At 47.0% G+C, this 25,150-nt stretch overlaps 11 protein-coding genes across 11 annotated transcripts; 8 read left to right on the top strand and 3 right to left on the bottom strand.

Annotated features, from left to right (window-relative positions):
- Positions 1-566: 566 nt before the first annotated feature.
- On the top strand, positions 567-1,976 carry N7479_004746 (NCBP3 domain-containing protein; the record flags this gene model as incomplete). The annotated part of the gene is made up of 2 exons (XM_057252443.1): positions 567-671; positions 735-1,976. 2 exons carry the CDS (start codon positions 567-569, stop codon positions 1,974-1,976), a joined length of 1,347 nt encoding a protein of 448 aa, XP_057111768.1.
- A 322-nt stretch (positions 1,977-2,298) lies between these two features.
- N7479_004747 (uncharacterized protein) lies at positions 2,299-3,834 on the top strand (the record flags this gene model as incomplete). The annotated part of the gene is made up of 2 exons (XM_057252444.1): positions 2,299-2,557; positions 2,663-3,834. 2 exons carry the CDS (start codon positions 2,299-2,301, stop codon positions 3,832-3,834), a joined length of 1,431 nt encoding a protein of 476 aa, XP_057111769.1.
- An 850-nt stretch (positions 3,835-4,684) lies between these two features.
- N7479_004748 (60S ribosomal protein eL29) lies at positions 4,685-5,619 on the bottom strand. The gene is made up of 4 exons (XM_057252445.1): positions 5,552-5,619; positions 5,406-5,457; positions 5,063-5,165; positions 4,685-4,995 (listed from the first exon to the last, which is right to left on the bottom strand). The coding sequence occupies exons 1-4, from the start codon at positions 5,556-5,558 to the stop codon at positions 4,960-4,962; spliced, it is 198 nt and encodes a 65-aa protein (XP_057111770.1). The 5' UTR covers positions 5,559-5,619; the 3' UTR covers positions 4,685-4,959.
- Positions 5,620-6,367: 748 nt separating this feature from the next.
- On the top strand, positions 6,368-7,211 carry N7479_004749 (F1F0 ATP synthase subunit delta; the record flags this gene model as incomplete). Its single annotated transcript, XM_057252446.1, has 6 exons — positions 6,368-6,499; positions 6,570-6,592; positions 6,668-6,798; positions 6,889-6,977; positions 7,035-7,124; positions 7,179-7,211. The coding sequence occupies 6 exons, from the start codon at positions 6,368-6,370 to the stop codon at positions 7,209-7,211; spliced, it is 498 nt and encodes a 165-aa protein (XP_057111771.1).
- Positions 7,212-7,435: 224 nt separating this feature from the next.
- On the top strand, positions 7,436-8,872 carry N7479_004750 (uncharacterized protein; the record flags this gene model as incomplete). The annotated part of the gene is made up of 1 exon (XM_057252447.1): positions 7,436-8,872. The coding sequence occupies one exon, from the start codon at positions 7,436-7,438 to the stop codon at positions 8,870-8,872; it is 1,437 nt and encodes a 478-aa protein (XP_057111772.1).
- A 382-nt stretch (positions 8,873-9,254) lies between these two features.
- On the top strand, positions 9,255-10,052 carry N7479_004751 (uncharacterized protein; the record flags this gene model as incomplete). Its single annotated transcript, XM_057252448.1, has 3 exons — positions 9,255-9,377; positions 9,430-9,951; positions 10,005-10,052. The coding sequence occupies 3 exons, from the start codon at positions 9,255-9,257 to the stop codon at positions 10,050-10,052; spliced, it is 693 nt and encodes a 230-aa protein (XP_057111773.1).
- Positions 10,053-12,459: 2,407 nt separating this feature from the next.
- N7479_004752 (uncharacterized protein) lies at positions 12,460-13,718 on the top strand (the record flags this gene model as incomplete). The annotated part of the gene is made up of 3 exons (XM_057252449.1): positions 12,460-12,490; positions 12,549-13,210; positions 13,272-13,718. The coding sequence occupies 3 exons, from the start codon at positions 12,460-12,462 to the stop codon at positions 13,716-13,718; spliced, it is 1,140 nt and encodes a 379-aa protein (XP_057111774.1).
- A 561-nt stretch (positions 13,719-14,279) lies between these two features.
- Positions 14,280-16,265, bottom strand: N7479_004753 (uncharacterized protein; the record flags this gene model as incomplete). Its single annotated transcript, XM_057252450.1, has 3 exons — positions 14,280-15,360; positions 15,413-15,755; positions 15,872-16,265. The coding sequence occupies 3 exons, from the start codon at positions 16,263-16,265 to the stop codon at positions 14,280-14,282; spliced, it is 1,818 nt and encodes a 605-aa protein (XP_057111775.1).
- Positions 16,266-16,863: 598 nt separating this feature from the next.
- Positions 16,864-19,031, top strand: N7479_004754 (uncharacterized protein; the record flags this gene model as incomplete). The annotated part of the gene is made up of 3 exons (XM_057252451.1): positions 16,864-16,993; positions 17,047-17,645; positions 17,736-19,031. The coding sequence occupies 3 exons, from the start codon at positions 16,864-16,866 to the stop codon at positions 19,029-19,031; spliced, it is 2,025 nt and encodes a 674-aa protein (XP_057111776.1).
- Positions 19,032-21,049: 2,018 nt separating this feature from the next.
- On the bottom strand, positions 21,050-22,058 carry N7479_004755 (uncharacterized protein; the record flags this gene model as incomplete). The annotated part of the gene is made up of 4 exons (XM_057252452.1): positions 21,050-21,128; positions 21,176-21,549; positions 21,608-21,675; positions 22,037-22,058. 4 exons carry the CDS (start codon positions 22,056-22,058, stop codon positions 21,050-21,052), a joined length of 543 nt encoding a protein of 180 aa, XP_057111777.1.
- Positions 22,059-22,648: 590 nt separating this feature from the next.
- On the top strand, positions 22,649-24,695 carry N7479_004756 (putative carboxylesterase; the record flags this gene model as incomplete). Its single annotated transcript, XM_057252453.1, has 5 exons — positions 22,649-22,812; positions 22,891-23,129; positions 23,191-23,513; positions 23,563-23,868; positions 23,931-24,695. The coding sequence occupies 5 exons, from the start codon at positions 22,649-22,651 to the stop codon at positions 24,693-24,695; spliced, it is 1,797 nt and encodes a 598-aa protein (XP_057111778.1).
- Positions 24,696-25,150: the final 455 nt, after the last annotated feature.

Raw genomic sequence — 25,150 nt, forward strand, 5'->3', positions numbered from 1 at the left:
GATGACCTTGGCGAAGACTATATCCACTGAGAGATAAATCATTCGGGTCATGGATGGTCTATCAGATTCGTCGGAAGATGGTTCCCACCCTCTTGCAATGCTACATTTACTTAATGTATTGCCATAGCCAAACATTGACTCACAATTTCCTCAATTGGGCCTTTCTAGTCCTGTTGTAAGCCAGCAAATTCCATGTCTATGAGACATCCTTTGATGGCAGAATGTCCGAGAGACCATGTGCCCATTCCTATCCTTTCAACCGCTCTTCTTTGTTTGATTATCCGAGTTGTTAAAACAAATAACCTTTGGTTCATTTGCAATCCGTCCTCAGGTTCAACATTTAACCAGAATTAGCCGTTTAGACGTCCATGGGAGATTAATATTGCCGGATGACTGGTGTTCCCCGGAAAAAGGACGCTATTCCTTATCAGGACAAAGAGTCAAGCTACCGCAGGCACGGTTTTCACCTTGCATTGCTCAATCCTATCCCCTCAATTGCCAATTTCATTCGAATTGCTGGCTGAGATCTGATTTGAACCTTCCACTCATCCAGCCTAGCCCAAATCATGGCATTCAGCGGGGCCGCCTCAGCTCCTACCGCGGACATGGACATCGACATGGACCTTGACCTGGGACCAGAGCCAGAGCCACAGCCAGAGCCAATTCAGGTGGTAAGTGTTTTCTTTGTCTTTATAGTCGTAATCGATTGTCGATTAATGTGTGTCGAGTACTAGGAAACAACCACAAACCAAGAACCCACCCTTGACCCCCTCACTGATGAAGCGGTCTACGAAAAAGTGCATGTTCGCGGCGTCGATGAAATGACCACAGAAAATATCAAACAGTTCGCCCGTGAATGCTCTGGACAGGAACCAGTGCGCGTTGAATGGATCGACGACACATCCGCCAACCTCATTTTCCCCTCCGCCGAAATTGGCCTCCAAGCCCTCACAGCTCTCACCCAAGTCGCCGAGGAAGAAGACGCGTCTACCCTGCCACCTCTCCGTCTCCGATCGGCAAAGGTCCTCTCCTCCCACCCTGATTCCGTCCTCCAAGTGCGATCGGCTGTCAAGTCGGACCGCAAGCAAGCCCGCGCTCATGAAAAGAGCCGCTTCTACCTCATGCACCCCGAGCACGATCCCCGAGAACGTCTGCGCCAAGAATTTGCAGACAGGAGACGTAGCGACGATGCAGGCGATGGCGATTACAGCCGGCGCAGATTCGACGACCGGGAACACCGACGCCGCCGAGACCGCGCCGATGACGAGGACTTCAACGCCGATATGTACGGTGATAGTGTGGGCACTGAACCCGAGCGCGCTCGGGGAAAGCCCAGAGGCCGTGGCCAGAGGGACCTGTTTCCAGAGGAGGAGGGCCGATCAAGTGGACGTCTCCGGAATCGCAGTGCGTCTCCGGGACGAGACACGCTGGAGGAGGAACTTCGGGGCGAGCAGGGTGGTCGTGATAATAGCAGGCGGTTCCGCGAGAGGTCGCCTCGATACAGCCGTCAGAACAAGGATAAAGAGCTTTTCCCAAGCGCGGGCGCGGGCGCGAGCGAGTCGGGAACCCGCGAGCTTTTCCCGAACAAGCCCACATCCAGCTACATCAAGAAGGAGCTATTGCCTAGCAAGCCGAGTCACCATCGTCGGTCAGATGCGTTTGATGCTTCTTCTGCCCCAGGCGCCTCTGAGCACAGACGCCACAGCAACATTGAGCTCTTCCCTGATTCCACCAACAATGGCGCCCGCATTCGTGGAGCTGCCGAAGACCAAGGGTTTGCCATCCGTGGCGGAGCATCAACCGGTATGTCGATTAAAGGCCGGGGTGCGTCGGTGCGCGAGCTGTTCCCTTCCAAGTTCGGCGATGACACAAACAATAACACCAATGCTGGCCCCAATGCTGGCAAGGAATTGTTTTCAGATACACTAGAAGGACGCGGCGGTCGTCGTCGTCGGGCTGAGGATATGTTCAGCTGAATAGATTAAGCGATAAGTTGAGAACTGTTGCATTTGCTTGATTGTTAGGGGATTTCATGGGAGCATGATGGATATCCGGCGTTTCGCGAATGGGATGGGAAATCGATTGTCTGATAAAAATTTCATAATGACACATACTCTGCTCTGCTTGTGGGATACGTACATGCTTCTGTAATCTCAAAGTAAAAACTGAATATAAAATATAGACCAACATTTGTCTACGAGTCGTGGTTGGAAAATATATACAAACAATCCATGGATATCGTGAGTGGCGCTAACCTCTCTCCCTAACCAAAGTCTCTCAAAGGCGACAGATTCAATCATGCCTTCCTCCAGAACAGTAGATGCGCTATCAAATGCTATAGTTGCTCGGTTCCTGCGCAGCCATGACTATTCCGATACATTGAAGGCTTTTCTCCGCGAGGCTGACCTTGCTTCCGACGTGGGGCAGACCTCTGGCGACGACACCAACAACTGGACCATCCAAAGCTTGCTCGAGGAGAAGAACACCTTTGACCAAACCGTAAATTTTGAAAGATATGGCAATGATCATCAGCAGTCGACTCTATGGAGCGAGCCAGGTGAGTTTTATTCCTCGGCGTGGCAGTGAACAGTCACTGGGACTCGGCTTTATATGTCAAGCTTTATCTGCAATTGCTTTGTTCTGTTATCTGACAAACCTCTAGCACCATCAAAACCCACTGTCGTTCAGACACCGACATCATCGAATGTCCTTTCTGCGTCCGTAGAGCAATGGCAGAAGCCCCTCGGCGACGAGGATGAAGCAGATACTGCACCAGCGCAGTCTTATATCGTCTCCACGAGTGCAGACAAAAAAGTCCACTTGCTCGAGAAAGCACAAGACAATGCGGCGATCAAATCATTCTCCGATCTCTCTGATACACCCATTCTATCATTTGTCTCGATTCTCCAGGGCCGGTACATCCTCATGACCAACATGGCTGGCCAGCTGATCCTCCAGCATGGATCCAAAACGTTGGAAATCAGAAAGGAGCACGCAAAGTACGCAGTGAAGGTGGTAGCCTACGAAGACAAGACCGATCCATCTAAGTGGTGGGTCGCCACCGCGGGATGGGACGAGTGTATTTTCTTATATTGCCTCAACATCCCCGATGAAGCAGACGCACCAGCTCTCAAGATCGGCGAGCCCGTCGCATGCATCGAACTCAATTCGAACCCAGAATCACTGCTGTTCGTCCCACATATCGACACCAACGAGCTACTCCTCCTCGTCTCGCGCAGAGACTCGACCTATATCTACTACTACAAAGTCGACGCATCGGAGGCTCGTCTCCTTGGAAACCAGAACCTGGCCCCACATTCCAATGCCTGGATCGCGTTCTCGCCGTCCGATATGGCGCTTAGTCCACACGACCCGAGCCTACTGGCCGTGGCGACATCGACATTGCCCCATATGAAAGTCATCATCGTGCGTCTGCTATTCCCTGCCATGAAGACGGCACCCGCTTCAGAGGACCCGGTGACACAGACGTCTCAGGCACTGGCAATGCTGGAAATACAGAATCGTGAGGATGCTGCGATCCTCGTGCAGGCGAATACCTTCGCACCGCAGACTGATTACTCCACGCCGCAGTTGGCGTGGAGGCCTGATGGGTCTGGGATCTGGGTTAATGGAGATGATGGTGTTGTTCGTGGTATCGAAACGAAGACGGGGAAGGTCGTTGCTACGTTGAAGGGGGGCCATAAAGCGGGATTTAAGGTCAGGACTGTTTGGTCAGGGTATGTTGATGTACCCCAGGAAGAGGGTGATGCGGTTCAAGAGGAATGGGTTATCAGTGGTGGGTTTGATAAAAAGTTGATTGTTTGGAAAGTATGACATTTGTGACTATATTCGATATCGGTGGTGTCGTGGCGTGCCTAGAAATGATATGCTCATGGGGGTTATCGTGGGTATAAAAGTCAAATACTATACAAATATTAGGAAAACTGATCAGAGCTCATTGGGAACATCCAAGAAGATATTACTGCATGTGAGAACGACTACACCCATGCAGCTTTGACGGAATTCCTGGAGTATGACACATTACACAGCCATGCCGCTATGCCTAAAGATGAGCTACCTAAGGAGGTTATCACTCTCGACGACGATTTATACATGGAAAAGTCGTTTTGCATATTTAAAGCCGTTTTCTACAGCCTGTATGTAGATATTCTGTCCTGTATCCTACGGCTAATCCGTATAATTCTAGCTATAGCACCAATGAAGGGAAAAATATCCATAACTATAGGGTAAATTTATAATCAAGAAGATAATGTTCGAAGATATCCACAGACATCTTAAAAGACACTTGAAAAAGACTACTAGAAGGACTACTGAAGGGACTGCCAAAAATTACTATCAAAACGACCTGACAGGGCTGTATAAGCGGCCGAATATTCCCGTGAAAGTAAATGTAAAGCAGACGTAAATAAGTTGATTCAAACATGTCTAAGTATAAAGATAACTGTTACGGTTTACGGAATGTAGGCCCCCTGACCATGAACCCTGTCACGATCGAGAAGAATCAAGACAGGATATATAGCAATCGGGGACTTGGAGGTTATTCTTGGCACGTTAAGAAAAAATCCTTCAGCAATCGCGCATGAGAAAAGCACGCAGCTGTACACACATATGCCGGACGGGGGTTGGGGGAAATGGGAGACTAAGCTCAAGGGCCACAACACAGACTAAGTCGAGCCCTCGAGTCTGGAAGGAAAAAGAAAAGGAAGTAGCAGAAGAGATTCCGCTTGGGAAAATGGCACCGCTGTGCACATCGAATTAAGCCTGTTGATTTCTCGATATCAAACGACTCGAGGCTTGTCGCGCAAGGAATAAGCAGAAACCAGGCCTATTCGACACAGCGGACCGTCCTAGATCGTGACACACGTTATGTTCTGTGGACCTCTTGCACGCTCGAGTTGCATTTCATGTTTCCCATTTTTTTAAGACTGAGTTCATAATCTATGCGACCTCACGCTTGCCCTCCTTGCGCTCCTTCTGTTCAATGGGTCAGTATTCCGTGCCATGTGTGGTGGGTGTTGGGTTCGGGTTGTGGTCAACGTACAAGGGCCTTCATGGTGCCGTGGAGAGCGTGACGGTGGTTGCGGCGGAACTTGGGGTCAACGCCGTTGAGGGAAGGGTAACGGTTGGTCTTGGGCTTCTTGATACTATTCGAGGAAATATATCAGCGATTCGGTTCTCGCTGAAATGGTGTGACGGATGGTGGTTGAATGCAGTAGTTCGAAAAGATTGCCCGAGCGAATATTCGAGTTGTGACCTCAAAATTATCACACCGGATAAATCCATTTAAATACTAGCTCTTCTTCCACCGTGTCCATTGAATCGATTGAAAAATGTCGGGAAAATGTAATGAGAGGTTGATCGAGAAAGTTCAAGGGTAAACGTACCCGTTACGGTGAGCCTTCTGGCTTCTGTGGTGCTGAGACGCGTTCTTGGACTCTGTGGGTGAAAATCATGTCAGCGCCATCGCCTTTTTTTTCTCTCTCGCAGCTTGTAGAGAAACGGAGGTCTTAGGGTCGTGGTAAAAACGTACTGGCCATCTTGTCGGATGTTGTCTCTGATTGACGATGTGATGGATGGAGAGGAGTGGGAATCGGGACGTCAGGCCTAAGATGCTCGGCTAGGGCTCGTTCCGTTTGTGGGATCTCGCTTATCGGGCGGTGTACATACTAGAACGTCAGTAGATGGCTTGTTACTTGTCAGATTGTCCTAGACAACGTGGTAGTATTTTGATATGACCTTGTCTCCTATTTTATTTCATTGAGTTTTATATAGAATACAAAATTTGACCTTTTAAAAATGCTTTTGGCAGTTCTTCAATCTGCGACTTTTTTTTCACCTCGTTCTGCCATTTACATACACGTGACATAGCTTCATTCACATCACGTGATGATATACTTCCCCATCTGGAAGTAAAGTATTGCTGTCTCGGAGTACGGGGTATGAAGGAAGACTTATTTCAATTCCGAGGCCACATGACAACAGCAAGTCCAGTACTCAAATACAATACCCTGTGCCTGATTACCAGAGAATTTTCAGACCAACTTGTTCTTGGCGTCAAAATTTCACCGTTGAACTCGGAATTCTGGCAAGAAATTGGATTTCAGAATGGACAGCTGCTCAAATACATAGAGCAGTAATTGAAATGATATATTTTCACTTTGCATTCTCATGAAAGCATGCGTAAAATGGCCGTAGTCAACAAAGCCCATACTGGCCATAGTCCGGCCGTTGAATTTCCGTGCCACGTGACTAGCCGCTAGGGAACAACCGGCGTTCCGACTTCGACCTTTGCACCGCAACTTCAAGAGGGATAATCCAGCCTTTGCACGTCATCCACCACTGCAAAATGAGCTCCTTCCGCTTCGCTCGCTCCGCCCTCCGGGCTCGCCCTTCTTTCCTCGGTGCTCCCGTCCAGCGCCGTGGTTACGCTGAGGCCGTCGCCGACAAGATCAAGCTGTCCCTGACTCTGCCTCACCAGGTGCGTGAACGAACTCCGGCCGGCATTCCAACATGATAGCCGAAGTACTGACTTGATGATTGCCTGACAGACCATCTACCGCTCGACTGGCGTGTATGTTATGCTTCCACTTGCATCGACGGTGCCTGCGCCCTTTCCCTAAATACTGACCAACCTTCGCGATCACAGTACCCAGGTCAACATTCCCGCCGCCTCCGGTGAGATGGGTGTCCTCGCCAACCACGTTCCCTCCATCGAGCAGCTCCAGCCCGGTCTCGTTGAGATCATCGAGGAGAGCGGTGCCACCAAGCAGTACTTCCGTACGTCCGATCTTCACCCCCCCGAGACATTCCGCAAATCTGGTCTCTTGTCAATTGGAATCGACCAGCTAACAATGTGTTGCTGTATAGTGTCCGGTGGCTTCGCCGTTGTCCAGCCCGACTCCCAGCTCAGCATCAACGCTGTTGAGGGCTTCCCCCTTGAGGATTTCAGCGCCGATGTAGGTTATTTTTCTTCGCGACGTTGCGACTCGGGCTAACTGAAACTTCCTTTCTAGTCCATCCGCGCCCAAATCGCCGAGGCCCAGAAGATTGCCAGCGGCAGCGGCAGCGAGCAGGATATCGCTGAGGCCAAGATTGAGCTTGAGGTATGAACCCGCGGGAACTATTAGACTGGTTAAATACTGACTTTTCTTGAACAGGTTCTCGAGACCCTGCAGGCTCACGTCAAATAGACTTGATGTACATAACCATTATCGCCCCAACCATGAACCTGTAGAATTATAACAATTCTCCTTTTCTTTCTAATTATACTTGTTTATTATGTCATTTCTTCTATCTGCGTTTTGTACACTAGAGGCGGGTACGCACCTTCCACGCTTGGAAGTTTGGCACATGACTTCTTCCCCGTCTCATCTCCAGCGACAATCGACTTTCATCTTCGACTGACCGTGCAGAGATGGTATTCGTTAAATCACTCAAGTCAGACCCTCTCGGAGTGGTTGATACTCGACTGAGGATGACGGACCCACCTACGGATGGCTGCTTTTCACCTTTCTTTGCGTCATTCACCGGGTTTGATGCAACTGACAAAAGACAGCCAGGCAGTCAGACAGAAGCAGAAATAAACCCAAAGCAAACTCACCGATTCCTCGAACCTCGCGAGTCATTCCGTGGTTTCGATTCCAGCCGACAATGTCCTCGACTTGAGTTAGATGTCGATGTCGATAAGTACCACACTCTTGATGGTCTCGCTGAACCCTTGAATCCCCAAAACACACCCGCATCACGAGGGAGCAGGGAGGAATCCCCTGAGTCCCTTCGCTGCTACAAAATGGAGAACCTACGGACGAGTCCAGATCCTCAGATAGGGGAGTTCAATTTCGATTGCTTCCAAGATTCGCCAGAGGCAAGCTTTGTTAGTCAAGACGATGGAAGTGAATCCCCCAAACCATCCAAGTTGCGACGCCTTTCCGTTGGCCGCGAGCAGTGGATCAAACCTCCTATTGCTGCCCTGGCGAACCATCAGCCAGGCAGAAATGGTAACTCCAAGAAATTCGGCGATTCACGTTCACTGCTGCGATCCGTTCGATTTTCTCCTCCAGCCTCGTTCTCTTCGCCCCCTCGCGCTATACGCCGCCCCCTACCCTCGATTGAAAGAAGGCAGGATTATATTGCTTTGCATCGACAGAAGAAGCAATACCGGAAATGGAACATCACCCGTTACATAAACTCTCAACAATCTCCACCATACGACATCCCTACAAAAATAACACAGTCTTCGGCAGCTCGCATGCCAAAGAACTATGATAGGCATCTCTCGTCCACTTCCAGCTTGCCATATCATGAAACACGTCAAGCACTGTTCTCCACTCGTGCTGGCTCGGGGGGTGATGCTCGGGCAGTGGGAGCTGGCAATGTAGCCGACAATGTAGCCGACGCTCATGTTTCAAATGGTTCGACCATTGCGGGTAAAACAGAGCAGAACGCCCCTGCATTTCTTGCTGTGTCATTTTCGCTTCACAGGCCCCGACCTGCGCCTGGTACGTCCACTGCGAAAGCATCGAAGTACGCTTTCAGATTTCGAATTGCTCAAACTGATCTCCCTCACCAACCTTCTCCGCATTTCCCTGCGGAATTCGAACACACCACTTGCAATCCGATCATCGATGACTTGCTATTCCACACTTGCTTCATCATTCCCGCGCTAGTTGTACTGCTACCTCTAGTCTTTGTGGCAACGCACCCATTGACCAACTCCCGGGCTGGCGCTGTAATGCTCTACCTTGCTAGGGCTTTACTGTATCTACTGATGAAAACCATTATTTTTGTGTTGTCCAGATGCGGAGTGACTTGCAGCTGTCAGTGGAATCCTGACACTGGCCATTCGGATTGAGTCGCTCCCTGAGGGGTGAGCAGTTGATGATGGAGGTGATATGCGGACTAGCGAATTCTTATATTTTCTTCAAAGACTGTTTCTGTGTAGTATTATCCACTGTTAAATCTTTGTGTTGAACGAATGATTTCGTACATCATGGCTACAAGCCATATTGCGAGTATAAATTATTTATACAGATTTTAGCAATGAAGCCATCTGAAATTACGGTGCCATGCCCCCTGCAATAAAAAAATACTATCATGCCTATTTGAAATAAAAAAATAAAGAAACAAGCGGTAAGGAAATTGGCCAATATGATCAAAGCCAAAAGTGGCGCCAACCTATTGGAGTCCAGTCCCCTTGAATCTCTGAACCGTCACCTCAGTACCTTCATATAGCCATGACTACCCAGATTACTAGTCCAGATCTGTCTCTCATACAGTTTAAAGCAGAGCTCGGAAGCTCAGAGGCCTCATCGATCTTTGAGATAGAGCTCCATGGCAACCGCTATGCGCTGAAGGTGGTGTGTATCCTAGTTTTCTAGACTTTCCCGAGGAGTCGCACTACTGTTGCAGTTCCATGACCATGGCGATCCAGTATTTACAAAGAAGGGCCGTGATCTCAACCGCTTCCGTAACGAAGCCAAGGCCTATAACAACCTTCATTCCTTTGACGTCTGTGACAGTGGCCTTGTCCCCAAATACTATGGTTCCATTGATCGGATTGATCCTTCCTGTCACAAACCGTGGCTCGACAGTTTTTTGAATGACAAGTTCCACCCCAGCGCCATCTTACTGGAATACCTGGCAGGGTCCGAGCCCCTCAATTGCGTTAATTACTCGAAAGAGCGCCTCTCTAAGGCGATGGAATCACTTGTCCAAGTTCACGAGGCCTTGATTGTCCACAATGACCTTTACCCAGAAAACATACTCATCGTACCTGGAACTCCGGAGAGGGTGGTCGTGATGGATTTTGACGTCGCAGAAACTTTCCCAACGAAGGAACTTCAGGACCAGGCCATAGGGATTCACTCTCCTGAACCAATGCAGGCCTGCAAGTTTGAATTTGAGATTCTCAAAAGTCTCGGAAAACATCTGGTATGTCTTATTATTCCTCTGAGATTTTGATTTGTCCCTAATGATGTGATTAGGAGGAAGATCAAAAGGAGGGACTTCCTCCCAACACAAAGTTTTACTAGACATAGTGCTGTTTCTTTTCTTCTTTCAGAAAATGAAACTACTGTTGGTAATAAGGTCGAGTGTGTACAAAGTATGCCGATAATAGCTAGAGCAGCTGCAAGTCCCCCTTGTGCGGTTGCTGCGTCATCTGCAACAACCTCTCCTGACAGGCAAGAAGTAAACCACACCCCTGATGGAGAGGGTGAAGATAAAGCCTCCAACGAGCGATTGTATCCTCACATTGGGCCAACTGCAAAATTTGCTGTTGCAAAAAGAAACAGACAAAGTACGAAAAATGATATTAATGGAGCCATTCCCGTGGTAATTCGTCAGTAAAACCTATTTAGACCCCTGAAATATCAGCAACATACTTTCAATCTGGCTGGCTTGTAGAGTGATGAGCATAAGTCCGCGGCGGAAAAGTTGGTGGTTGTTGGTGATGGAATATCCTGTAATGAGACAAGCAAACTCCAACTATCGAAGCTACCTTTCATAGCATATGAGAGATGTCAATATATTCTAAGAATGCAGCAAATTACTTATGACGTAGTGTACAACTACATGTTTAGTTATCCAGGAGCTACGTTCTAACCTCATACCAGAGCTAGGCTTGATCGCATGAAAATGGCCCATGCAAGTGTGCACCGCGCTACCGTGGACTAAATGAGCATGCAAACAGTCACTGCTTTGACAAAAAGTCTTTGAATCTATCGTAGACGTAGTACGACCAAGGAGGACAAGCAAGTGAGGAACTTTGCACCCTTGCTGTCTGTGGCCGTTACATTATGTGATTTCATGGCAAAGAAACAGTATGATCATCCTAAAACTAGAACCAAAGAGTCTGGAGCATTTATGCATGCGGGTAGATCTGCAACAAGCGGGCCGGGCCTGCATAGTTCAGTTAGAATGTTGTAGATTATAACCTCTATTCTATAGATTATACAAGAGAGAATGCAACTCAACGTTCCCAATTATGATTGGATTATACGAGGCACAATACTCTTATTTGATTGGTCAATCATGAACCCCGTGAAAGCAGTTATGTTAGGGGTCTCTTATAACCCTGGAGCAATTTCTGGGCTATGTAATGTTGCACCAAGGCAACCCCAGCCCAGAACCTGCAAGGATCATCTAAATCAGGGGTCCTATCACATATCTCATTTGAACCAGTCTTCGGTACCGTCATCACCACAGTTTGCCGACTGCCCAGCGGAACGAATTTTCGTTGACTCAGAGAATTCCCTTTATGGCGTAATCGAGCGCAATTCGGGCGACTTGTTTAGCAGTTGTAGGCTTTATACCAGCTTTTTTGGTGCTTGGATTTACTGTAAAGACAAAATTTATGGTATCTGGCATCTCGGCAGTGGGAAGATCATTGCTAGGCTAGTATTACGCGATATTCGAATAGTCACGGCGCCGAAGCCCCCCAACTCGGTGATCGATACAGAAATCCAACCGGATTCGTCAAAATTCACAGGCTTCTCTGCAACAGTAGTCGTTCCCGTAATGTGGAACGTAAAGTAGACTTTACCACCGCTGCCGGGGGAATATACATCATTGTATGGTGAAAGCTTCGTCACGCCGGTTCTCCCGTCTTGCGTGTTGAGGCTTCGAAAGGAAACTTGACATTCCCACCAGTCCCCTATACGTTCTTTTGTCAAATAATATATTTGGAATGAAGATCTGTTGCTGACCGTACCTTGATGTCTGTGTGGGTTGATCCGAAAAATGAAGAAATAAATGACACTCGACCATCTAGCAGCCCCCTAAGCATAATTCTTGATTAAGATCACTTGGCATTGCATAAGAAAAAAAGCGTGCAATTGAGGGCCCAAGGTAACACTGCCATGGAATTGGTAATTGGATTCTGAATGTATAGATCTCAATTTTTATTATCACTAGTTTCCAAGACAACGAGTCAAGAAACATTACTTACGCTGCGAGCAGATGTGAAGGCCCCACACATAGTAAAGGCCATATTATAGCTATCGTAGATTCCGTAGATGCCATGGATATGGCGCAAACGGGCTATCATGTAAAGCCAAGAATTTTAGGTAGCTTTATGACATCCATCATAGATGTCATGCATATGGCGAAAACGGGCTGTCATCCAAATCCAAGGGATTTTAGGTAGCTTTATGACATCTACCATTGATCCTAGCAAGCTGAAATGCAGTTATAAATATGGGCTTTTAATCGCCATCTTATGGACTTTGCTACAATTGTTTACGGACCAACACATTTCTTTTCAAGCTGCTATCATATTTGAAATGAGTGAACCGTATGATATGAAACCTATTCAACAAGTCTAATTACTGACTTGATAGAATCAAAACCGAACCAGAGATCGCCATACCTGGTGATGGTGACGGAGGTGAAACTGTCACCTTCCGCGAGGTACGCATCTCGAAAATCAGCACGCAAATCATGCCATCAAATCCTGAAAATGGCATGCCGGGTAGGACTTCCTTGAAACTAGTATACATAGCTTAATTGACTGATCCCACATCAAACAGGTTATGAGTATGCCGAGCATTCATTCTTGGGTGATATCATCGACTTGAAACTAGAAAATGGTGGCACCCAAGAGGCGGCTAAAACACCACTCAAGTTGCCAAACGGATTGAGTCTTACGTACGGCCAAATAAACGGCCTTGCTGGAGACTTTTATGGAACCGACAGGCCTATCAGTGATGGTCGGAATCCTGCGGACAAGGCCAAACGGTTTCTCGATGCCTGGTTTTGGTTGGCAGAAGATACCCACCGCCAGCCGAAGGAAGCAACTGACATTCTAAATCTCCTACAAGAGGAAGTGAAACTTGTCAATGAAGCTGCAGCTCGAGGAGAAGACCCCTCAACCGTCTATCCTAAATTGCCTAATATTGACGCCAAGCTCACTTTTCTGACCCTTACCCGCCCTAGTGGATTTCCGAGCTATCCTATGCTTGCCAGCATCAACTGGGATCATTTTGGGGAGGATGCGCAAAAAGCATACAATACGGGCCACCTAGCAGCGCTCCAGTATGCGTGTAGTGCTGGTAGTGACTTGCACCTTGCTTATGGGATGAACGCATTTGCAGATCACTTCCTTGAAGATTTGTTCTCTGCTGGCCATCTTCGTACCCCTCGCCGCTCTCTGCATGCACCGCCAAATCTGTCTGCTGATTGGTGTGCAAAGGTATTGTGCCTTACGATTCTTTCATAATTTATGAGACTGGCTGAGCTGACTCTGATTCCAGTACATGCACGATGAAGACTGCGCGATTGGTTTGAATGTCACGAACTCAAACAAGACCAGCTTTCGCGTCTACGGCGATAAGCGCCTACTTGACAAGGCCAACATTGTCACCAGAGACCTTTGCATCAAAGCTTTGCAGTATTCAGCAGATGAAATATTTGATGCCTGGAAGAACAAGGTAATTCCGACCAGCTTTCAAGCTTTGGAACTTGCCCCAACATTGGAATCGAGCCGCCAGCCTCAAGAACTCTCCCCACTGTTCCGACTTCCTGTGCCGAGTGATAAAAAGCAAGTCGTGTGGCGACGAGGGGATATCAAAAACCGGAGAGCAAAACAGGACGATTACACACAAGACTGGTGGTATTTGACAACAGTCAACTTGTGCAAGTCCAGTAAGCTTTGGAATTACCCAATTACACTGAATTCCACTTTCAGCGAGGAAAAATAGGAGGATGAGTGACAGTCAAGATGATTACTGGTTCCCACGACTATTGGATGGATAACAATGTATGTTCATGGTAACATTATCCCAGCCTCTACAGGCACATGTGATTCGCAGTTTTCTTGGGTTGCACTGGGGTATTTATGGAACATATTTTATACAGTTATTTCGGTATCCTCCCTTCAATACCACCGGTAAAATACTAAATTAACGACCTAACTTTTCATAGTAGACTAGCTCTCAGTTGTGACGTCGAAAAAAAATGGAAGAGATGTAAATCCTGTGGAGGTCAAATTTTCGGTCACTGTCCATAGATATACAGAGATGGCCTGAGACAGGAGAGTGTTATATATAGGCGTTATACCGCCTAGAGAGAACCATTTGGAGAATGATGGCATTTCCTGTGTCTATCGTGGGACTATATAGAGCTTCTTGTGGATAAGGTAGCAAGAAGATATATGTCAACAATAAGGTAATTCGTGAATTAGCGGAATGGATGGTTCTTTGAATGCCTGTCCTTTTAAACCAACGACGCTCGGCTGTGATACCGACAGCACTACGTAACACTCAGTCCAATGAAAGAGAGCTCATCATTTCCTCCAGAGAACATATCACATTCCCATAAATAGCAGTTTGCAGCTCCGTTTTTGTCAAGTCAGACCCCATACCAAAGTCACACTGTAGACATTGCTGAACAATTTTCTGGTACTTCCGACCCAAGGGATAACCCGACCTTGCTTTTTTGCGGGCTACTGCAATATAATCTTGCGTACCACACATTAGTTCCAAAGGTTGATGATAAGCCAGCTCGAGAAGAGCAACCCCAAGGCTGAATAGGACTGCATTGTTGATCCCATATCGGTAGTAAATACTTTCCAAACTGGAATATGTGGAATCTGATGACATAATAGATCCCCATCGTGTGCATGTTGATTCTGGATCTTGGTCGCTTTGGTTGAAGCGGAATGTGAGATGGAGAGTGCGTAATGATTCGTCAGATAGCTCTTGTAGGTTGCCAAAATAGGCAAGATCTTTGAGTCGCCAGTCTTCCCGTAACCATGGAGTAGAGTGATACTGGAGAACGGCAGTTGCCATCTTGTGGGCGATCTTGAACTTGGAGCCTGTGTCTACCAAAGCGGGTTCTCGGTTGGTGACTCGAAGTAGGTACTCGAGATTAACTACCTTTTGAGTAAGGCGTCTTTCTGTACCCGTGGAATTTCCGAATGTTCGTTGTTCACTAGAATAAAAAATGTGCTTGAAGAGTCGAGGTGTTTCAAGATAGCCAATGCATTCTCCAGATCCGCAGGCTTTCGAAGAATGAGCTGTCTTTTCTATATGTTGACAGAGATTTCGAATCTTAGTGGAATGTCGCAAGTTGAAAGCTTCAGCGGAGACATAAGGAGAGGATTGCGATAATGTGCAATCACCGGCAAATTGCAACTTTCGTCTCTTGGATGATTGGGGCTGGGCGACAGGCTGAAGGGCAAAAGAAATATTTGCATTTGATTGACTTGGACAAAGAGTCACTGAGGGGGTATCGGAAGAAGGAAGTGCGTCGTCCACCGAATTTTGTCGCATCAAATCAGTAAACTTGGGTTCAATTTTGGCCGACTGGACGTAAATCCAAATATGATCATCATCTTTCCTACTAGACTACCAGATTAACTAGGAGCTAATGGTCAGTCTAGAGTAATACCCACAGTAGATTTGAGCGGTTGTCATCCTGGCCCATTTTGTAAGACAGTGCCATATCAAGTCTGACCATATCCTGCACCTGAGCTTCGACACAGAGCTTCCCGTAATGGGTTTCGTGACCTGAGTATGAACAGTCCCAAGCACTAGACAGAGCTTCGTGTAGTGTTTGGGATACCTTTTGAACCGAGGAATAATGACGAGGCAAAAATTTGCGAACTTGCGGCTGACTGAAGGTGTTTGATCTTTTCTTCAAAAGCTCATCAAGTTGCATTCGGAAGGTATGTAGGTCCATATTACTCTCGCGCAGCTTTGTCAGATGCGTCTCGTAGCGTTTTTTGTTGAAGACTACTGTAATTGAGTCTCGTACTCGGAATATCGTAGCCTTTAATTTTTCATGCTGTTTAAGAGTGAGTGGAAGGGAGGATATCTGGGACGTATTCAAATCCGTACCGGTCTTTTCTCACTTTTCAAGACACTGAAGGCCTTCAGGCTTTCCTCCATCTCATCAAGTTCCTTTTTTGTGTCATTGACAATGTCTGTAAATGTTTCATAGCTGTCATCGATACGTTTATTCAAATGTTCTTCTAGAAGAGCTTTTCTCCGGGCCGTATGGTCGCTAGTCCACGTCGCTTGGAGATCATCCTCTCCATCTTCTCCAGCAATCACATATTGCAACAGGCTATATTCATTTTGAAAATTCTGTTGTTGTACCCTGAACCGGTTCTTGATTCTTTTCACTTCCCGGGAATAGTGCCGGAAAGTGTGTAGCGTGTCGTGGATATTGCGGTAGCTTTGGAGGACTTGAACAAAAACAGGTAAAACGCCGAACACAAGGCCAGGTATTTCTAGGCCACTCATTTTAGAAAGTAATATTGAGCATGGAGATCTGAAGAAAAGGAATCGTGTTCTCTTCTATACAGCAATTCAATTAATACGATCGAGTACAAGCATATGGACGCATCAAGGTCAGGTCAGCGAGGCGAAACAAGGCTGTGTTGCATCGCCCCCGCAATGTGGCTATGCGATTTTATTAGCATAGCCTCATCAACGCATTATGGCTTAAATTTTGATGACCTGAGTTTATCACTGTTATTTTGCTTTCATATGCGACACTGGGTGGAAATTGTGCACCAACTGATAGCAAAATCAAAGGAAATTCGAGCTTCCTTTAACCGATAAGTTTCAAAAGATGGACTATAAGACACAACCGTCATACCTGAATGACTCGCCAAATAATGAGGTCACTACTTCAGCAACTGTGTCTCATAACCCGTCTGAAGTCCAAATATTCCAGTCTGTTGAATTGACCCAACAGTCAAGGGCCAACTCAAGTGATCCTAGGGCTATTGGGGATCTCTACAACTGTTGTGTCATGTCCTACAAATCATTGATTAAAGTTGCAAGGAGCGATAGGAAAACCAAAAGCGGGCTTAATATATTTCGAAATGAGTACCAGATGCTGTGTGTGTGGGGCAATGACTTTGATGTCGCGAAGGGTGGTCTTGACAAACGATTAGACAAATCGCGAGACCTCAGGGTGTTGACACTGTCAACGCTCATATATTTGACAAAAAGCATTCTTCAATGTGAGTTCTTTCATATAAGATAGCTAGATGGCGAGAATTTCTAATTAAGTTAGGCTGTGGATATAAGAAAATATTCCAAAATCCTGAATTATCAGTGGAAAATGTCGAGGCGAAATTACTCCAAGCGGAGGATGCTTTGAAAATAAGCGAAAAGTCCCATCAGCACAAGACCACAGAGAATGAGGATAGTTCCGATGATAGTAATGATGAAAGCGATGATCAGTTCGACGGAGCCGAAGTTGAAGACTTTGAAGAACTGCTTGCAGATATCAAAACCTACACCAGAGGGTTATTGGATTTAACACCATCATTTGAATCGCCAGCGGAGGACTCTTCGCTGCGTGACTCAAAGACCTCAACAAATCCGATGAATCCAAACGCCATGGACGCCGGGCAACCGTCAACGACCGCATCACTGCAACCATGTTCCATCTCACCACCAGAGCCATGTGAATTAGTTGAAAGCAAAGGCAAAGATGTGCGAAGGCCATCCATTTCCTCAATAAATGAGTTCCCAGACGATTATCCTCCTCCTGAAACTACCTCTGCCTCATCACCAATATTCTTACCCACTGTGTCGCCGTCACTTCTCGTCGGACAAGCAATTCCTGATGAACGCGAAATCGAATCTGTCGAGGTTTCTTTTAATAAGGTATTATGCTTCCTGTTCCTGGGTCTTATCCCTGCTGGGTTTATCTTATGTTCTTGAACCGTGTATGGCTGACTACCACGTTTCTTGTAGAAAGAGGCCCATACTCATCGTTGCCAGAGCTGCAACCAAACCAGATCTTTACAATGGTTCTGGAGTTCACACAGTACTGAAAAGCTTTGCATCTTCTGTGGTATGCATATCGCCAAGCTGAGGCGCGCTGAAAGATTGCTGAGTCTTAAGAAGGCTTCGTCTTCGGGCCAGGATAAACACCAAGACCACCAGGAATTGAGCATTTCTGTGGGTGGGCACGACACTGGAACCAGTTTTTTTTTTAATTACTCAAAACCCAAGACGGGCATTGAATGGGAGTATGGCCCCCCGAGAGTGGAGAATGGCGTTGGTTTGGACATATTTGACGATATATCGGCGGTAATGGATTTCTCTTCGATGTCGTACATGTTCGCACCGAAATTTGAGAACTTTAAGGCACAGATCATGGAGTTGAACCCGCAACTTGAACCAGCCCTGATCGACCGCTTTGCAAATGCGCAAGCTGACCGATATAAGAACCTCGTGAAGCTACGACAGCAACACACAATTGCCATGGTCGATCGCACATGCAAGGCTGGAAAGCACTGTTTCGCACTGGGGGGCTCAGCCACCTTGTGGCAGTCGCGCAATGCCGACTCCGAAATTGAACAGACAAAGCTTCGAATCCCTGATTCCAGTAAGGGCCTTGACCAGCCAGACGATATAGTCTCGGTAGCTCAGTTTCCTCCCGGTGTTCCTATGCCACCTGTCAGACATTTGCCCGCCAAATTCGAGTGCCCTATCTGTTTCGAAGTGAAGAAAATTGAAAAACCATCCGACTGGTCTAAGCACGTCCACAAAGATCTACAGGCATTTATCTGCAGCTTCCCCGAGTGTGCTGACACCAAATGCTTTAAACGAGAGGCCGACTGGGCCCTACACGAAAATGAGCGCCATCGACAACTTGAGTGGTGGACCTGCTCATTTGCGAATTGTGATCTCATTGGCTTGCCTTTCTCCAGCAGGGCCATATTTGTTCAGCATTTGGTGAGGGCGCATAAGATGCCTAGACCTGAAATTAATAAGACAGAAGGCTGTTCATCCGATGGCATGCATGAGCGGGAATTAGACCCTCTTGAGAAGATGGTCGATGACTGCCACCACGAAACTGAACACGCCGTGAGTCAGGAGCCCTGCCGCTTCTGCGGCAGTGTTTTTAGTTCCTGGGAGGAGCTAAAAACGCACCTGGCAGAGCACATGGGACATACGGCTGGTCTGGTGCTGGATCTCGTTAGACAGCGCTTTGACCCTCCATCTCATTTTAACCCAGATCCCACACCAGGGGACTGCACCTGAATTCTCAATGGTGTCCGTTAGCCAATGTTCGAAGAGATTCGCTTGTCTAGGTAGCAGTTTTAGCTTATATGGATAGTGTTTTGTTTTGAAATGTATGGTATCTTTGAGTAGGTCATTCCGTTCTGGTATAAAATATGTGGTCTACACAGCTCCCTGGTATATTATATATCATATTAGGGTAATTTCAAGGAAGATGCATGCACACACGTATTTCTGTTCAAATAGCAAAACAAGCATTTAATCACGGACCTAAGAACGTATAGTATTTGCCTGCGCTGCTCTAGGCACCCACACATATAAGCGCCTAATGTAGGTATGCCTGATACCCTGCGTTAGCGCCTTCAGTAGTTACCAGGGTCCTGATAGGCTTCTATTATGACAAAAATGTGTCTCTCACTTAAGCCAGAACACTGTGTCCTTATTTTATCTTCCTTCCATAAACCTGTCTAGACTGAAATCACTTCTCAATCTTGATGGCTGCAAGAATATTACGTTTTCCGACCCTGATCCTTGCGATCGTTTGTCTGGCACTCATTGATCAATCTCAAGCCACGATCTGCCTTGCTGAGTGCCTTGCGGAGCCGCCGAGTTGTCCATATGGCGAGGTAAGATCTTTTATCTCCGACCTCTTTATTCTCATCTCGATGGTATACTGAACGTGTCTTTTTATCTTTTTCTCAGAGGGCTTCAGGGTTCGAGGTTTGTCTTCTAACTAACCAATCCTTTTCAACCCGCATAATTTTGACTGGGTTTGTCCACACAGGGCTGCTGGGGCTGCTGTCGACCCCTCTAGTACCACTGCGCGATCATAGCAACGACTTGTAAGTTAGCGATAAAAGGTATGCTAGGAGCCGGTAGTTCCACGAGCAGGACGAGTCTCTGACACAATTCTTTCATATACAGCCGGCTTCGAGATGTTCATGAATTTACGGAATATATCCGCGATCGCAAAGACTGGCCAGTGATCCCTTGGAAGTTCTACTGCCTTGCTAGTTTATTTTGACTTGTTTCCCACGGTCTCTGGTACCATATCCTAGGCAGCATTGGGTTCGGAACGGCCCTAATCAGTCGTTCCATGGCTGTGCTAGGCACCGATCTCGGGAGTCCACTCCACGGGTCCACGCTAATTGAATTGCTTACTAATATCCCCAGTTCTGTATTTGTACTCCGTATTTTGTACATGAGTACCTGCTATACGGAGTAATGTCTAATAAATCAGCTGGTCATAATGAGGATCGAAAGTCCTATGTCCATATATATTACTAAAATTAGTGTTGGCTCTCTTAGAGACCATCAGATGTCGAAGATCGACTGTCACTGGGCTGGTGTAGGTAACATAAAGCCCCAATCCATATGTACGAAGGTTTGAAATACACTGTATCGGACTGCACGAACCGCAAACTATAAATTTATCGACTAATCCGTACTATCCACTCATATAATTACCGCTGGGAGTATGGTGGGGGGCGTAGGTAAATTAGATAGCCTAGGCTTGGTAGTCCAAGATGGATTTTTCCGATACTTCGCCGGCCTATCCGTCGTCCTGGCTGCGAGGATCAATGTATTCGGAAGCTCGGAGTAATTACATTATTTTGCGATATATTAATTGGTGATTTATCTCCCTAATATTTCTTGATCTGATTGAAACATGGAACATGACTGTTCCACCATCGACAGCTCTATCTCAGGATGTTGGTTGGATCGTATGTCAATCAATGTTGTCGAATCATTCGCATTCCGTGTGAGTATCCTCCCCTCACTATGCATACTCACTGATCTTCTATTCCTTCTTGAGCTATTTTGCCTAGCTCTATATCCTGCTCCGGGGCCTGACTCCCCTGTGTGTGAGGTATCGTAAGAAGATGGTTTCTTGAAGAATCCCCTTGCTAGTTTGTATAGAAAGGGAAGGTTCGCACAAGCGATTCCACATAATGGCTCGTATACAGACAGAATTCCGAGAGGAACACCGGTCCCTGTTTTTTCCATCAGTTATGTGAATATTGGCTGCTGCGGGCATTCTATTTGGACCTACAAGTGAAGTCTTCCGATCCTTGTGAGACCACAACGGTTAGGCGAGCAAGAGTGACGCCACATGTGCTACACAGGTCAGAAGAAACTACCAGAGAGTGGCGAGGATAACTTACAGTAGACCGATGGCAAAAATACCTGCGATCTCGAATTTTCGCCTTCGACTAATGTGCAGCCCGAAGATAATTGGCAGGGGAAGAAGAAACACCCATATGTCGGTGATCAGGTTCGTAATGTTGGTGAAGTAGGAGAATGCCACCAGATTTATACAAGCCCCCTCAACATCCGCATCCCAAACGCTCTCAATGGGGATACACTCTAGACCTAGGCCGATCTCCATGGCTGCGAGCCAGAGAGAGATAAAGACTGCGGTACCGATGACAACTCGGCGAAAGACAACCGTGCTAAAAATGCGGTAGTAAAGCCCAAGAATCGAGAGTTTAATGCTTGCAATAGCCCAGTCGTAGAAATGGCTGAAGACATAGTCACCCTAAGAATGCAGAATGTTTAGTATGTAAATTAATATATGGTCAGTATGCTGAAATCACCCGCATAAAACCTTCGACTTCCTTCTCACTGAGAGCAGCTCTATGTCTACCAAAGCCATATGGTGGACCTATATGCAATAATACAGGTTAGCTCACGCTTCATTCAATACAAATCCTGTCATAAAAACCTACCATAAACCAAGCCACTTATACATAATCCAACTGATATTGCCTACACCAAGTAGTAGTATTAGAAATTCAGATACTTCAACGACAGCAAGACCAGAAAGAACATAATCAGCGAGGAGGGGAATAATAGAACAAAAAAGTTGGCTCAGACCGTCGCAATAGTAATCAGATAGTCATCAAAGTTTATAGGGGTTTTTGATGAGGGCCGTAAGATCACAAAAAGTCGAAGCCCGGTGAACAAAATCATAAATGGAATGGGAATCGAATAACACACAGTCACGGTCGTGACCCGTGACTCACTCAAATCGACTTCCCCCGCCATTGAGGGTGAGTCTATAGAGTGTGATCAAGGGAGTCGACAACAGAGGAAAAATCAAAGGAGAGGTGCTCGTATTCAATATATGAGAACTCCGTATCGGCGTTTACGGGATATACTCTATTACAAAGTACCGAGTTAAGTTTGGCCCCCATATTACTGTCGTGTTCTAGATACACAATTGCACGGTCGCTAATTTTGATTGTGAATAGTGGGGATAAAAGACGTTGATGGATCAATCGGAACGATCTGCAATGCCTAGCAGAATACGCTATGTTCGCCACCAATAAAAGTAACCAGTCAGGCTATGTATATATCGTTAACAATATAATTATATATTGTATACCCCTTAAAATAGTGGAGTGAAAGAAAACAATGGAGTTGGCCGGAGTTACTCGCTCGCTTCCAAGGTTCAAATTCTACATGGTCCCACGTGGGTGCTCGCTTATAGGTCACATATGTACTATAGTGCAAGGATTGTACAAGGTACATAAGGGGCTGCGCATCTTAATCACTAGCGTCTCAATCAGATAGAAATATCGGTCCCTTTCCTCCTCTCAAAACCATCACAGTTTTAACCGCTGTGAAGAGTTAATATGGGTTTCATGGCTGGAATAAGCAGCCTTGTGCTTTTGGCCCTGACCACTGCCCCAATTGGTCTAGCTACTCCTGTCCAAACATCAAGCCCAGTGGTTGATTTAGGCTACGCCACTTACAAGGGGTACCATGATGACACCTATGACCTCAATGTCTTCAAGGGGTGAGGAACACACCGCATTGGGCTTGGCAAAAGCTTCTGTTCTTTTTATTATTTTATTTTTTACTTATTGATTATTAGGATTCGATACGCCGCCCCTCCCGTAGGAAAGCTGCGATGGCAAGCACCCAAGGCCCCTCTAGTGAACAGGACTGCCATCCAGTCTGCCACTGAACAGCCCCCAATTTGCCCACAGTCCGGTGGTGCCAAGCTTCCGGAAGTATATGGTTTCAATTCAGCCCTGGGCAATGAGGACTGCTTGTTCTTGAATGTGTATGCTCCGCCCGGGGCCAAGGATCTCCCTATTCTCCTTTGGATTCGTAAGTCTATGCACATGTCAAAATATCCGACCGAAGAAAAACATGTGCTAAGTTTTCATAGATGGTGGGGGAGATGGACTTTTCGGAGCCTTCTACGATCCCAGTGAGTTGATTAACACGAACGACAAGGGGTTCATTGCAGTTATGATTCAGTACAGACTGGGAGCCTTTGGCTTCTTGTCATCGGAAGGCGTACACAAGTACGGCAAGACAAATGCAGGTCTGCTTGATATGCGTTTCGCTCTTGAATGGGTCCAGAAGAACATTGAAAAATTTGGTGGTGATGCCTCCCGCGTCACGGTCGCCGGTGAATCTTCCGGAGCAGGCTCGGCGATGCTGCAGTCATTGGCCTACGGTGGTCGTGAGGACCACCTATTCAATAATGTAAGTTATAGCGCCATGAAACCCGAGACAGTGTGACTAACTTGCCTAGGTTATCGCCGCCAGCCCGTATACCACATCCTTGTATCAGTACGATGGTAAAGTGCCGACAGGTCACTATAAAGATTTTGCGGCACGAGCAGGATGCTATAAGAAAAATATGTCCGAGGCAGCCGTGTTTAACTGCCTTGTCAAGGCCGACACTGTCACTTTGCAATATGCTAGTGCAAATGTCTCCATTTCAGGAGAATGGGGTACCTGGGCTTTCCTCCCTGTCGTCGATGGCAGTTTCATTCGGGAACTGCCATCCAAGCAATTGCTCAAGAAGAAAGTGAGCGGCAAGCGCGTGTTGTCTGGAGTAAGTTTCTTGTGCCAAATTCTCATCTTAACCGCCATGATCCTTTATGCTAACTTTTCCAGTACAATGCCAATGATGGTGTTCCGCTTAGCCCGCCTAATGTGAACAGCACTGGAGACTTCCTGGATTATATCCACTCTGCTTTCCCTTCATTCTCTCCCAAAGATTATTCCCGTCTGATGGACATCTACGGGGTCCGACACAGCTCCCCCGAAAACACTGGTCCACGGTACGATACACTAGGCGATAGTGGTCCAACCGCTCTGAACCAGTCCGAAATGGCAACTGGTCTCCAGCAGACCGTGTTCAACATCTATGCCGAATCCTCCTTTGACTGCCCCGCTTACTGGCTTGCGGGTGCGTTCGCTGGAGGTCGCACCAAGGAAAGTTGGCAATATCAGTACTCTGTCACCCCCGGGTACCACGGGTCGGATTTGTCCGCGTACTTCTCCGTTGGAGCGACTACGCCTGCTCGCGGCTTTATGCATGCATTCCAGAAGATTTGGGGCAATTTCATCATCAATAATACTCCAGTCATCTCTATCACTGACGCAAAGGGTGGTGCAGACAACGCTACCGTACCTGAGGGTGTGAACGGAGATATCTCCTGGCCGAAGTGGAACAGCGACTCCCCTGTCGTGATGAACCTGAACACCACAGGTGGATCAACCGTGTTCGTTGAAGTTACCCCTGAGCTGACTTACTGGGTTCGGGACGGACCTGGCGTCACGAACGAGTTCAGACTAGCAGATGCATCGAAGTGGGAAGGTGGCCGCGGTGCCCGCTGTGAGTTCTGGAGAAGCGTTGGACCCCGTGTGCCAGCATAAGCGATTTAATTGCTTTTTTGTTCAAAGCCTGGCTGTTAGGACGCTGTTGAATATTCCAAGACTTGGAAGTACAAGCGTTCTGTATATTATACTCTATTGTACATATGACTTTTCGTATACAGATTTTATAGTGTCTTGAGAATGAAACTGTGGGAGATCATAGAGATTAATGTGCGATAGCCTTGCAGAGAGGGAGAGTGCGATGTATCCTTCAAAGACCTAGCTAAAGAGCACATCGCCACATTTCCACATTCAATCTCCTGCATTATTTGCTCCGCGTCCATTGCTGCCGTTCTCACCTCATCTCCAATTTCCATCATCCCAGCTACCTCCCCAAATCTCTCCCGCCAAAGCTGCCATCTCTCCTTGCAAAAGCCGTCCTTTCCTTTCTAGAGTGGGTCTCCCCTTCCCGGTGACATGGCCACTAAGATCTTCATCCCATTCATAAATCTCCA

This window comes from Penicillium vulpinum (assembly GCF_028829585.1).
Source record: "Penicillium vulpinum strain IBT 29486 chromosome Unknown utg000002l_segment0_segment0, whole genome shotgun sequence".
Lineage (NCBI taxonomy): Eukaryota > Fungi > Ascomycota > Eurotiomycetes > Eurotiales > Aspergillaceae > Penicillium > Penicillium vulpinum.